Source organism: Neomonachus schauinslandi, chromosome 15, assembly GCF_002201575.2.
Source record: "Neomonachus schauinslandi chromosome 15, ASM220157v2, whole genome shotgun sequence".
NCBI classification, from domain to species: Eukaryota; Metazoa; Chordata; class Mammalia; order Carnivora; family Phocidae; genus Neomonachus; species Neomonachus schauinslandi.
In genome coordinates this window covers 53,497,166-53,510,574 of record NC_058417.1, presented here as the reverse complement: position 1 = coordinate 53,510,574, position 13,409 = coordinate 53,497,166, and the positions used below count along the sequence as shown (strand labels likewise).

The following is a 13,409-nucleotide window of genomic DNA, read 5'->3' as shown; positions in this document are numbered from 1 at the left end:
TCTCTAGGTCATGACCCACAGGTCTCCTGTTCACCTCCAATTTCCAGGGTCAGGGTTTTGTGAGACAGGTGACCTTGGCCCCACATAAACTCCTTGCTGCCTTTTTCCTTACCCCAGTCTTACCCACATGACTTTGTTTTACACACACTGTGTTGGTTTACCCAGAAATGGGTGACCTCTCACTCTCTAACCTGGCTCAGTGGGAGGGGACATAGAGCAGTTTTGGCCGGGGTGGTGTCTGTCTAAAGGGAAAAGGCATGGGTGGTCAGGAAGGGGCAGTGCTTGGGTTTGGGGGAATATGCGTGGGGTGAGGTTTGCTTAGTTCTGCCTCCCACCTGCTCCAACAGTCAAAGGTTCCTCCTAATCTGATTCTTAACTCGGTAGAAGCACTGTAGCTGCTTGAAGTAGCCTGTGGGGCTGCATATCTGCCAAAGCGTTGGGACAGAAGAAAAACCTTTCCTTAGCCATGACGTTAGGTGTCTCAGGGCACAAGCAAAAAGGTAGAGAAGACCAGGGATTTGGGGGGGGGGGAAGGGGGGCAGGGTTCCCCTGGGACCTGAGGTCCAGAGAACCGGAGCCAAAAGTTTTCAGTCTGCAGGCTGGAGAAAAAGGGGTACAGCTCCCACAGGGGGGCTAGTAAGGCCAGAGGGAGCCAAACATAGACCTAGTCTGTGTTACTCCTCTCTCCCCTACCCACAGAGCTTGGTCACTTCCCCGAGCCTTGGTCTGGCTCCCAGCACAAGGGCCCATCTTACTGGGGAAGACTGTTCCCTGGGAGCTGGAGGAAGTAAAGCTGGGGTCTGCTTCACCTCTCCAGCTGAGTGAGGGTGGCTTGGGGTCGCGTCCTGCCCTCCCGCTGCAGAAGTGCATCAGTGCCCTCTGGTGCTGAGCTGGAGAATACGACGCTTGTCAAGGCGAGGGGGGAGCCTTGGCCCCATTTAAGCCCTCGTACCAGAAGGCAAAAGGACAACCAGGTCCCTCTCTTGGTTTTCTGGTCCCCACCCCTCCTTTTTTGTATTACATTATGTATCATTAAAATGAAATAAATACTTTTCCCTCCCCCAGGATGCAGGGAAGCTACAGGAACTAGGGTAAGGGTGGGAGTACAGCTCTCTCTTGGGAAGGGGCTCTGCCCTGGGTCCCCCAACTTCCATCCGCTCAGAATAAACCAGATCTGGGGGAGAAGGCTGCATCCGCAGGGGCCTCTGGAGCCTCCTTTCAGCACCTTGGGCTTCATAAGAAGGAGCAGCAGCTGGGCTGTTTCTTCTGGGACTCCACAAAGTCTCGGATCTGGAAATGGGGCCCACCGGGCTGCCACAAGGCTCTGTACTTCAGCTCCCTTGAAGAGGAAGAAGAAGTGGGCTGGGCAGGGAGCGAGGAACTGCACCCTCCCCACTCCCATGGCCTGGGGCTACTGGACCTAGAATGCACAATGCTTTGGGGCAGGGGCTGGGCCAGGGGCCAGGCCCTACTGGATTCCCAGATGGTGCCACCCTGCCCTGCACGATTCCCTTCCTTGCTCGGCTCTTACTTGGCAATGGCCAGAAAGGCTAACTCCACATTCATGCCCGTCTTGGCGCTGGTCTCCATGAAGGGAACTCCGTACTCCTGCCAGGAAGAGAATGTCCTCAGGGCCAGCCTCCGGCTGTCCCCACCCCTTGTCCTGCCCACGGGCAGTCACTTACCCTGGCCAGTGTCTCTCCATCCTCCGAACGGATCACCCTTTCACTGCTCACATCCGCCTGTCAAGCCCAGGTGGGTCACTCTGGGGAAGGAAACCTCCACCCCAGCGGGCCCCTCTCCTGCCTGGGCTGGTCCCTCTTTAGCCGCAGGAGCAGCTACTGCCTGCCCTCTGCTGGTGGCCTGTGGGACTGCGGGTGGTATGATTGGCTTGGAGCCAGGGTTTCCGCCTTGTTCAGGCTGAGTTACCCAGCTCCCAGCCAGGGGATCTCACTGCCACTTGGGGAGATCGGAAACTCTCCTTTGCCAGGGGTGTGGTGACTAGCCTCAGAGAGGTGACAGTAGTTGGGACTAGCCCTTGCTAGTTTTAGCTCATCATCTGTGACCCTATTTTACTATGATCTAACGGGGGCTGAGCAGTTGGGCATCCCTGGATCTCTCAGATGGCAGCATGGGCTTTCCCTGGAGGGGGCCATTTCCAAAGCTTTACGAGGGCAGATGAGATGGGCTGAAGCTGCCAAATAGGTCTGACCCTTGAGCTGGAGTCTGGAAAGAATCCTTTGCTGGGGGCGCCTGGGTGGTTCAGTTGGTTAAGCGACTGCCTTCGGCTCAGGTCATGATCCTGGAGTCCCTGGATTGAGTCCCTGGATCGAATCCCGCATCCCGCGCCCTGCTCAGCAGGGAGTCTGCTTCTCCCTCTGACCCTCCCCCCTCTCCTGTGCTCTCTCTCTTTCTCATTCTCTCTCTCAAATAAATAAAATCTTAAAAAAAAAAAAAGAATCCTTTACTGGAAGGACATGCGGCTAACCCTCTTGGGCAGCGGTGGGGCTTTCATGGAGCTAGTAAGAGGGGAGGCACAGGAATGGGCTCACTCACCTTGTTGCCCAGCAGCATGATCACTACATCCCTCTGGGCATACTCATGAATCTCAGTGAGCCAGGCCTGTGGGAGAGGGTGAGCTGAGCCAGGCCATGCCTGAGAACCAGCCCTTCTCTCCTCCCTCTCCCCCATCCTTCTTCTGTCCTGTTTGGTTTTCCTGGGCTACTCACTGTCCCCCTGCATTCTCTTATCTGCCTCTTTGTTCTGGCCTCTCTGGTCTTGATCAGCCTTCCTTACCAACCTTCCTACCCAACCCCAAGCACTGCAACTCCCCGTTCTATGGAAACTGGAGATGGAGGAGCTATGTCTCCTAAATCAGTTGGTGGTCACCAGCGATTTCCTGGAGTGCCTCATTGAGGATTCCAAGGACACATAAGGGCTTAGTGATAAAAACTATTGTGATTGATTGGTGATGTCTACCAGGAGCATGGAGCTGGAGGTGGCAATATGAGTGGATTTCCATCCTCTTTATAAGCTGCTTTATATCTATATGTTTTGGTCCCCGTGTGCCCCCCCCCCCCCCCCACCGCATTTGCTTGCCAATCCCTTGAGGTCAGGGAGATGTGAAACCGTTATGGTGCTGTACACACTCAGTGCTTGTGCTTGTTGAATTTTTATCCCTACTCTGTAATAGTTTGGTGAGGACAGAACTGCTCACTGCCCAAATCACTTTCTTTGCCACCTGGGCTGGCTGGCTGGAGAGACTCTCCTGCTTGTGTTCTCCCCTTGGTCTCTGTGAGTGGGTAATTGCCTGGGGCGGAGCTGGGTACTTTGCGGACACTTTGTCATGAGCTGCCCTCAGGAATCACAGCCAGGGCTAAGTAGGTAACACAGATACCCAGCGGCCTGCCTGGCCTTCATGCCCACACGCCAACCAGATGCCCACCGGCAGCTTATTCCTTCTGAGTCACAGCGCAGGTGTTTTTAAAAAGGGGGCAGTGTTCCATGCTCCTCCCCCTTCCCACCAAGCAGGAAGCAGTCCTAGCTTGTGGAGGCCCCGCCTTGGCTGCTTATGGATGGCGAGGGAAGGGGACCTACCCGGATGTTGTCGAAAGAAGACTTGTTGGTGATGTCGTACAGCAGGAGTAAGGCTGCGGGGGCGGGGGGAGAGAGAGATCACACAGGGGACGTGGGGCAGGAGGATGGGTATGCCAGGTGGGCTGGGGAAGGCTTACCCTGGGCATCTCGGTAATAAGCATGGGTGACGCTGCGGAATCGCTCCTGCCCGGCTGTATCCCAGATCTAGGAAGGGACGGACAGATGGTCAGAAGGAGGCAGTGTGCCGGGACCGTGCTGGGCAGAGGGAACCCGCGCTGGAGTATGAGAGCTGTGTGGGAAGGTGGGACAGTTCCTGCTGCAGGTGCTCAGGGCCTTCTGAACATGTGACGGTGTCCTGCATGGTGCTGTTATTGAGGTCACAAGCTCATTCAGGCTGCAGCCTCTTCCCTAGCCCAGAGGTTGGGGGTGCCCAGTCTCCCAGAGCAGATGAGGCCTGGGAAACTGGAGAGGCGTTGGAGCAAGCCTGAGCTTGTCTGGAGGCACGTTGAGCTGCCTTTGATAGCAGAGAGGGTGCCTGGGAACTGCTTTTTCTAGAGACCTCGCACAAACAAAAGCACAAAAACCGTTTCCTCTGGGCCCCACAGGAAATTGCCCCAGGCTGAGGGCAGGGCTGCAAGCCTCCTGCGGTTTAGGTGCGGAGCAGGGGCGGGCACCTCTGTCCTCCCCCTCCCCTGCAGTTCTGGTCTCACCTGCAGCTTCACCCTCACACCGTCCACAGTCACCACCTTGTTCTGAAAGAGAAAAGGGCAGAGGGAGGGTGGATTTGGAAGGCAGGGGAGGCTTGGATCCTTGACATTCTACAGAGCAGCAGACATTCTGTTCTGGTTGCTCCCCAGGGTTAAAGGGGGTACAGTGAGCCCCAGAGACAACTCCAGTCAGATCATCCCCTCAGGGCAGCAGGACCCTGTCTCCAGAGAGCCCCCCTATTGCAGAGTTCTTCTGGGGACTTGTCTGCTCTTCTTACAACACGCCGGGGGCAGAAGAGCCCGAGCACCTGCCTGGCTCTGCCCAGACCTCAGCAGGTGGCAAGGGCTGGGCACTGGGGGCCCTGCCTCTTTCTCACTTCCATCCATCCCTCCCGGAGCTCAGCCCCATCCTGCAGAACTGAGTCCTTAGAGAGAAGATGCCCCCCAGCATCCTGGGCACAGCTGAGGCTGGACCTGCAGGGTGGTCTTTCCCTCTAGCTGTTCACTAGTTCTCCTGAATGAAGCTTCAGTTCCTTCCCATTGGGAGGGAGGCACCTGGCCTCTGCATTGCCTCCCTTCCCCTACCCCCACCTGGGGTTAGACCTTACTCTCCTGGACCCTTTGGGTGGAGAGTGGCTGAGTGCTACATCCCTGACACAGATTTGTAAAGATGGGTTCCTCAAGATGACAGGGAGGGAGCCTGGTGAGCCCGGCTCTTCAACCCAGTGCAGTGCTGTGTTTCCAGGAACTCCAGAAAGACCTGTTGACCTCTGGGGCCTTGCCAGAGGGGCCCAGCTCAGAGGGCAATGAGCAAGGGGGCTGAAGGCCAGGAAACTCAGCTCATACCGTGGGATGTGTCCGCCTTGCTCTAGGGCAGAACTTTAAGGCTCAGTGTCTCATTGCTCATATTCTGTAGGTGGGCAGAGAGCCCCCGACCATGCCCAGACTCCTTGAACCTGGCCCCCTCTGTGGTCCCAAGGGGGAGCACCCCCGGCGCCCTCTGGGCAGTGAGCCACAGCAGCTCTGAGGAGCCAGGGTCGGCAAGGAGAGGACAGCACGCTGTGCCTGAGCCCTGGCCCCCCTGACTTGCAGCTGGGAGGAGGAGCCTGCAGCCACCTCACCCTGAAGTCTATGCCGACCGTGGCTATGAAGGTCCCGGACAGGAAGGCCCCGTCTTTGAATTGGATCAGGAAACAGGTTTTGCCAACGCCTGAGTCTCCCAGAAGCATCACCTAGGAGATGGGGGGCAGAGGCAGTTAATGGGGAGTTGGGGCAAATTTCTGGGCTTCCAGGGTGAGAGACCCTGGAAAGAGGGGGGGAGGGGCAGAGGGCCAGAGGGCCAGGGAAGGATGCTGTCGGCACTGAGGGCCACCTGGTTCTGGAAAGCCTACCGCTACCTTCACCCTGCCTCTCCTCTCTACTCCTTGGCTCAGCTCATTTCTCAGGCCCTCCTTCTGACTCTCCTGTCCTCACCCAGTTTCCTGGAAGCCTGAGTTGAGACCTCAGCAAATGTGCTCGGTGGCCCCAAAGAACCACCACTTCCAGAAGGGAAGTGTTAATACCGTGGCCAGGGATTATCACCCAAGGGAGGCTATCGGATCTGATAGGGGCGGGCACTGTTGTGTGCAAAGGCATATTCTAAAATTACCACTGCTGTTGTTTTCTTTTCTTTTTTTGGTCACAAGGTTTATCTGGAAGTTTCTAATGGCATTTTTTTTTTTTTTAAGATTTTATTTATTTATTTGAGACAGAGAGAATGAGAGAGAGAGAGCACATGAGAGGGGGGAGGGTCAGAGGGAGAAGCAGGCACCCTGCCGAGCAGGGAACCTGATGCGGGACTCGATCCAGGGACTCCAGGATCATGACCTGAGCCGAAGGCAGTCGCTTAACCAACTGAGCCACCCAGGCGCCCTAATGGCATTTTATGTTTATAAAAGGGTTGCATGAACTAGGGAGGGTTGAAATTTATGCTGAAATGGGGAGACAACGAATCTGAAGTTCCTTCTGCAGAAACCTCCCAAATGGGACAGATGGCTGCAAATGAGCATTCCTGGGTCACTGTAGGGGAGGGCGCGTGGCGTGGGGTGTGTCCCTCCCCTTTATTGTCTGGTCAGTCTCAGCTCATCTATCTTCTTTCAGGGACAAGACAAGTGGGGCCAGGGGAAGGGAGCCTTCTGTCTAGTCATTGCTCAAGCTTGGAGAACAGAGGTCTGGACCTAATGCTGGAATTTTCCCGGTTGGCTGGGTAGATACTTAATGGGTTGAGCAGGGACTAGGTTTGAGTTATTTTTGAGGCTCTGACCTTGACAATGGAGCCCAAAGGCATTCCTGCTGTGGGCACGGGATACTAGGATTAGCTAACTTTGGCGAAAAGGTAAGGGGACTGAGCAAAAGCCATATGAAGGCTGGGGTCCTGGCTTGCAAATGGCTACTGGGGGATGTTCGGAAGATTCCTTAACCCTTCTGTGGCATGGTTTCCACAGCAGCTAGAAGGGAGGAAGGATAATTTTGTTGAGGCCTCTTTGGAGTCTATTAATGACTTGGACCAATAATGCTGATGTGAACTACTTGAGACTCAGGGAAGAGTGGCCCGGGGCTGGGTGCTGCCTGCCTGTGGCCCCCATTCCCTCTAATTTGGCCCAAGGAGCTCCTGCCAGGCTCCTCCCAGACTGGCCTGGACTCAGTCTCCTGGGGCAAGCCCAGGGGATGCAGGCTGCTGGAAGCCACGGGCCACTCTCCACAGATGCTGCTTGACCCAGGGGAGATGGAGAGCTGGAGGCTGGGGAGCCCTCTGGAGTCAGCACTGCTCCCTGGCTCCTGGGTCCTAGCCCCTGAGGGGGAAGGAGGGAGGGTGAGCTCCTGCATCCTTTTCAGATCACAGCTGCCTTGAACAAAAGATGCTCACTGCCCACCCAGCCAGGTGATTCCAGCCCAGCCTTGCCACCTCCTAGGCAAAGAGCCCAGCTGGCTTGTCAGGCCAGGAGGTCAGGAGGTCCCCACCAGCCTGGGGCCTGGCCCTTAGCAGCTCCCCCTCCCCTGAAGGCACAGGGGCCCATTTCCTGCCACCAGCCCACACAGGACGCCTATCTCAACGGCTCTGGGTGGGTGACTTGCAGAGTGGCTTCCCCTGAAACAATGGGGGTGGAGGCCCCAGCTCCCAGTGAGAGTGAGCCGTGGGGGCGGGGGAGGACACCAAGGCACAGGAAAAGTCAGGTCTCCTCCAAGGCCACACAGCACGACACAGGGCAACCCCTCACTCATCCCCAACCTTATAGAGGAAGAGTGGAAGCTCTGTGCTCCCTCAGTACCTCGTTCAGGGTTCCTGGTCCCTGACTCCTCCCTGGGCCCAGAGGGAGGGCAGACAGACCAGTGTCCATTGCCTCCCTCACCTGCTTCTGTACAGGGCAGCCCTGCAGAGGGATCTGGCCCCAGAGAGGTGGCTTAAGCTCACCCACCGGGGACTTGTGACTAACCAACAGAATCTTTCTCAGGTTCTAAATATTCTCAGGTGGGCCTGCATTTTGGTTAGCAACATCCTCCTGGAAGAAGGCGGGAGGCAATGGCTGCGGGAGCAGAAAGGGAAGGGGTAGGGCTCGGGGGCACCCGGGGTCCCACAGAGCTTCAGGCCTAAGGCCTCCAAACGCGATGTTCAGTCACGGCTGAGAGCTTAGCTGGGGAAAGGGCATTAACCACAACTGCTCCGCCGCCAGGGGGCGTCCTCTCTGCGTCTCCAGGCATCCCTTTATCCTAGCGTTTGGGGGTGCCTGTGCCCAGGAGGTTTGTGTGCTTAACCCGTACCGAGAAGCACGGGGTTCCCGGGAGATCATAGCGGCCAGGGTGCAGCAAAAGAAAATTGGGTTGGGGTCCGCTGTGTGGGGAGTCATTCAGTCCTTCCGACCCTCCCCTTTCCACCCTTGCTGAGCCAGCCCAGAGCCCTAGACGATGGCATAGCGCCAGGGGCTGTCTCCACCCTTCCTCCCTGCTCTGGGAGACCCGGTTTCCTGGGGAAAGGGCTGAGTCCAACGCAGACGAAGCCAGAAAGGGGCTTGGACCGGGGTCTCAGGGCAAAGGACGCGGGGAAGGGGTGACCTCAGAGCCGGCTGGGGAGTCCTCAGCGCTGGGCGCAGTGCCCACCCACCTTGCCCGTGACATCGTAGCTCGGACTGCAAGGCGGGGAGTGCTCGGGGGCCTCTCCATCCCGGGTGGCAGCGGCGCCAGACATGCCCGTCATGTCCCCTGGACCAGAGGTGAGCTAGGGCTGGTGGCGGGCGAGGGACAGCGCAGGGACCGCCCCGCTTTAGGCTCCACCCCATCCTCCCACCCTCCACCGCCCCGGCCCGGACCCCGACAGGCTCCTCCCTCCGTCCGGCCACCCCGACGACACCTGCCCCGAGCAGGCTGTCTCGCGAGGGTGCGCACGACCGCAGGGTCAGCGCCTGAGGGGCAGGCGGGCCCCCGAGCAAACTGGCCCGGCTTCGCGCTCTGAGGACACGGGCCAAATCCAGCCCCGGGACCGGTCCCCCAGGGTCGCCAGCGGCCCGGGTTAGGTTCCCCGGGGAACGGTCCCTGGAAATCCAGCCTGCCTCGCAAGGTCTGGCATCGCGGGGACCCCGCGGTCCGGCGCCCCGGTTCTCGCTGCCGCTGCGCAGCGTGGCCTGCAGGCGGCGCCCGAGCCCCGGCCAGCTGGCGGCCGACAGATGTCCGTGGGTCCCGGTTGTGAGCTGGGGATGCCTCCGGGCAGCGGGGCGCTGGTTTTGTGAGGAGGCGTGCATTGTGAGGAAGGCGCTCAGGCAGTTTTGCTTTTGCTAATGCACCCCAGCGCGAGCTTTTCTGAATGTAATTTTATTTACCCATCGAAATTCACCTTGCAGCACATTTACACGGTGGTTTTTCACGGCCCCTGGTGGATGCTAGGACTTTGACCCTTTATAGTGTAGATAACCTCTCATTTCTCCCTGACCTGTTGGGCTGCGCCCAGAATGACCCATCCTGGGAAAGCCTTCCCCCCACACCTCCCAATCTAGGCGCTCCTAAAGGCAGGGCTGGCCTTATTCATGCCTGGCACCCGTCCCTTGGCATGGAGCGGGCCTTAGATGTTTGGTATTAAATGCATTCATGAGGTCGTGGATCATTTTGAGCAGACTGTCCAGGACATTCCAGGAATCCTGCAGCTCCTGGTGACAGAGAGTGGGAGTGTGTCTGGGGTTGCCCCTAGTAGGCTTCAGGGACTCTGTGGCCCTGGCCAGCCATTTAGTTACTCCTGTCCCAGCATTGTATACAAGCACATAGCTTACTTCTGAACAGGGCAGGTGCATTACACAGGGGCTGACTGAAGGGTGTGTAGGGGGAGAGGGGCATCTGCACCTCTCGACTTAGGTGTTGGGGATAAGGGGCAGGTGTGGCTTATGGGAGATTATAGGCCTGGTGGGGACTGTGTGTACACCTGCCTCTTAGCTCTGTGATTTTTGGCATCAGCTGGAGCTATTTTCTGGCGCTGGGCATGCCATCACCTCATCTATACGTAGGTGGGCCTCAGAGAGCCATCTGTGGGAGCCGAGAAGCTGTACGGTACTCTGCAGATGTGTGGTATGGTCAGCTCTTTGGATGCCAGAGTCACCTGCTGCAAATAACACCCCAGCCCACTCTGAGCTCTTGAGTGCTCACACCGGAACCCTGAAGGGGCAACGGTTTTCAGAGCAAGAGAGTAATGGCCAACGAGAAATGAGAGAGAGGAGGAGGCATGGCCCTTGCTCCCCGTCCACTGCAAACTACGCTGTTATGGGTTGCATTACATCCCTAAAACCATCTGTGGATGTCCTAGCCCCTACTCCCTCAGAATGAGAACTTATTTGGAAGTGGGGTTGTTGCCGATGTGAGTAGTTAAGATGAAGTCGTACAGGAGTAGGGTGGGCCCTTAATCCAATATGACTGGTGTCCTTGGAAGAAGACGAACAGACACACAGGGAGAAGAGGCCCTGTGAAGACAGAGATAGAGATTGGGGTGCCGCATCTACAAGCCAAGAAGTGCCAAGGATTGCTGGGAGCCACCAGAAGCTGGACGAGGCAAGGAAGGAGCCCCTCCTAGAGCCTGCAGAGGGAAATGTGGGCTTCTGACTTCCATCCCTAGTTTGCGTTGTTGGCTCCACCAAGACCCTCCTTTGTCCTGTGGTAGGTTTGGGAGAGCCAGGCTTGTCCTGTGTCAGCCTGCTTCAGGCTCTCATTTGACCACATACTTTCTTCCTTCTTAGAGGTCAGATGCCACACTTTTCTTACTAGGCTAGCGGCAAAATTTGGAGGTCCCACCCTGATGCATCTGTGGAGTGTGAATCAGAGCGTTCCCACCCACATCTACCCCACTGTCTGCCCTCTGAGTCTGCCAGGCGGAACAATGGGCGTGGACTGAAGGGAGAAGGCTGGTGCCTGTGAGGGCCCCCTGTGAACTCGTGTGCTGAGGGGCAGACGGGGAACGGGCCCATGGTGGGGGATGCCTGGTATGGCAGCCTGGTCCAAGGCCTCAGGAATTGTCTGGGCAGGCTTGTTCTCCTGGGACTCAGCCCTGTCCTTCCCAGCACTCTGGAGGCCGGTCATGGGAGAATGCTGGGCGCTGGTGTCTCAGGTTGGATTAGGCCCTGGCACACATGCTGGCCAGGCTTTCATTTCTGCTTTACTCTGAATCCCTGGCCATCATGAGTCCTTGCCTTCCTTGCTGTGACCTAACAGGCGAGTCCAGTTTCTGGGGGTTCCCCTTGCCTCTCCCCACCAGTGTGACACTGCTACCTTTCAGCCCTGAGTGTGGTCCCACAGGCCCTGTGCTCCGCTCCATCCTGATCCTGAGGAGATCCAGGGAGAGGCAGAGAGCTAAGAACAAAACTTTAATTGTTGGCCTGCCAGCTCCCTAGGACCCACACAACAGTGTTAAATTTGGACTGTACTTAACATCGGAAGCCATCCCTTTGCTTCTCCACATTCTTCTTGCCCTGGAAGGTGGACCTGAGCAATCTGTATCAAGATATTCTTTCTGGTTTCCAGTTGTGTTCAGCCAATGGGGAGCCCCAGGAAGAGATGGGGGAGCAGGAGGAGAGCACGGTAGGAGGGAGCTGCCTTGTTGCCCTGGCTAGCTCCCAGGAGGGTGACTATGAGTTGCTGGGTTTCTCCACTGAGGGTCACAGCTCCTGCCAGCCAGCCCTCCCCTTGCAGGCTTTTTCCCCCAGGTTCTGACAGTAGATCTCTCCTCTTGTTTTTTTTTTTTAGGTTAGGGCTGGAACGGAGGCCCTGCGCCATGCACGGGCACTGCACCGTACCCCCTGGTTCCCCAACACCCTGCCTCCACCTTGGTAAGTAGTCTTCGTATTCAACCTTCTTGAATGATCCAATGTGAGCGTCCACCTGTTTCCTGCTGGGACCCTGACAGAGACACACCAGGGCCCCAGAGTCTGGGAGCGCTTACTGTGAATCCAATGCCCACGGTGGCCGAGAAGGAGCCCGGGATGAACTTGCCCTGGTCGAACTGAACCAGCAGAGATGTCTTCCCCACGCCACTGTCACCCACGAGGATGGTCTGAAAGGGAGCAAGAGAGGGGTGAGGGTCTGCAGTGTGAACTGGGCTTTGGAGACGCCGTTGTGGCTGTGGGAGTGGGCTCCTTCTACACACACACACACACACACAAACACACCCCCCCCCCAAACTCTTGATTTCCTAATCTGAGTCACTGAAGAGGCATGAAAGAATAGAAGGAAACTTGTTTTGCCCCATGTTAATGAACATCTGAGGTGACCATGAGAGCTTGCTTCTCAGACTTCCAACCATAGGGGCGTAACTCACTGAGGCCCCACTGTGCCCTCTGAATGCCCCAGAGGTGTGTTTGCACCAAGGCCATTCTTATCACTGGTTGTTCCCAGCCAAAGGCAGAGTGTGGCAGGGACACTGAGGCAGGCTTGTTTCTGGGAGACACAGGATTCCCCTAATGGCTGAATTTGGCTCTAGGACAGTTTTACAGATCCTTCCAGAGATTGCACGGCGGTCTCCTTCACTTGGGGTCAGACCTGCATCATGGTCTGTGGGCTCTCTCTGCCTCTCCCAGCTTCCACCCCACTTTTTTCTTTTCTTTAAGATTTTATTTATTTATTTGAGAGAAAGAGAGAGAGAATGAATGGGGGAGGGGTAGAGGGAGAGGGACAAGCAGACTCCCCGCTGAGCAGAGAGCCCCAACATGGGGCTTGATCCCAGGACCCTGAGATCATGACCTGAGCCAAAGTTAGATGCTTAACCGACTGAGCCACCCGGGTGCCCCTACCCCACTTTTTTTCATAGGTATTTCCCTTAATAAATTCCCTGCACTTTTAATTCCCTTTGGCACGTTTCTTGGGAGAGTAACACAAAGTCTAAAAAAACATTGCTGTAGAATAAAAAAAATCAGAACGTCTGGATATATGCCTTGAAAGTGTTTGCCCTTGGCTCTGGAGCATTGGAGAGGACAGCATTTCAAGAGAAGGAGAGTTTGGGAAAGAAGGGAATGGCTACTTCTGTACCTGGAGGAAGTAGTAGGGAGAGTTAGTCGGGAAGGTCAGGTCAGGGAAGAAAATCATAAGCAATAGAGAGGAAATATACATACACCTAGAGGCTGGTACTCAGTAGGCTCTCAATGAATGAATGAATGGGTGGATGGATGAATGAATGAGTTCTAAATGCCTTAGTTTTAAAATGGACAATAGCTACTTTCCAAAGACAAGCATTCAAAGTCATTGGAAAGGCTCAAGAGATGCCAACTTTAGCTGGACTTGCAAAGCCATAAAGATGCAAAAAGCCAAAAATGTAAGAGCATAAGGATTGGCAGGGTCTCCTGGGGTTGGACCCATGGCCCCAACACTCTTTGGCTCTGACAGTGGCACATGAGATTATTTGTAATATTGACTTTGGATGTCCCCTGACTATGGTCCCCCACCTCCACTTCACAAACCAAATTCGATTCAGCTTTTATTTCCTCCTGGTTTAAAGGGCTCCATTTGTTTGTTGTGTGCAGTGGCTTTAATAATTTACATCTCAAATCCAACTTTCTTGGGCTTGAAGAAGTGCTCCCTAGAGAGACTATTTCAGAAGGTGAAGGG

General features: G+C 56.1%; 1 protein-coding gene across 3 annotated transcripts; it reads right to left on the bottom strand.

Annotated features, from left to right (window-relative positions):
• Window positions 1-1,233: 1,233 nt before the first annotated feature.
• On the bottom strand, window positions 1,234-9,180 carry RAB37 (RAB37, member RAS oncogene family). 3 transcript variants are annotated; one of them, XM_021678478.1, is made up of 9 exons: window positions 9,169-9,180; window positions 5,426-5,536; window positions 4,308-4,349; window positions 3,735-3,801; window positions 3,598-3,650; window positions 2,557-2,622; window positions 1,686-1,742; window positions 1,532-1,608; window positions 1,234-1,339 (listed from the first exon to the last, which is right to left on the bottom strand). In XM_021678478.1, the coding sequence occupies exons 1-9, from the start codon at window positions 9,178-9,180 to the stop codon at window positions 1,234-1,236; spliced, it is 591 nt and encodes a 196-aa protein (XP_021534153.1). The 3 variants fall into 3 exon arrangements, with proteins under 3 accessions (XP_021534153.1, XP_021534152.1, XP_021534154.1); XM_021678477.1 differs by lacking the exon at window positions 9,169-9,180 and adding an exon at window positions 8,443-8,571; XM_021678479.1 differs by lacking the exons at window positions 5,426-5,536; window positions 9,169-9,180 and adding an exon at window positions 8,443-8,571.
• Window positions 9,181-13,409: the final 4,229 nt, after the last annotated feature.

Bases quoted from the DNA above. Each gene is read 5' to 3' on its own strand.
- RAB37 (XM_021678477.1), bottom strand. From the start codon at position 8,535: ATGACGGGCATGTCTGGCGCCGCTGCCACCCGGGATGGAGAGGCCCCC. The intron at 5,537-8,442 runs GTGGGTGGGCAC...CCCATCTCCTAG, and splicing joins GCTACGATGTCACGGGCAAG to GTGATGCTTCTGGGAGACTC. The intron at 4,350-5,425 runs GTGAGGTGGCTG...TTTCTCTTTCAG, and splicing joins CGGTCGGCATAGACTTCAGG to AACAAGGTGGTGACTGTGGA.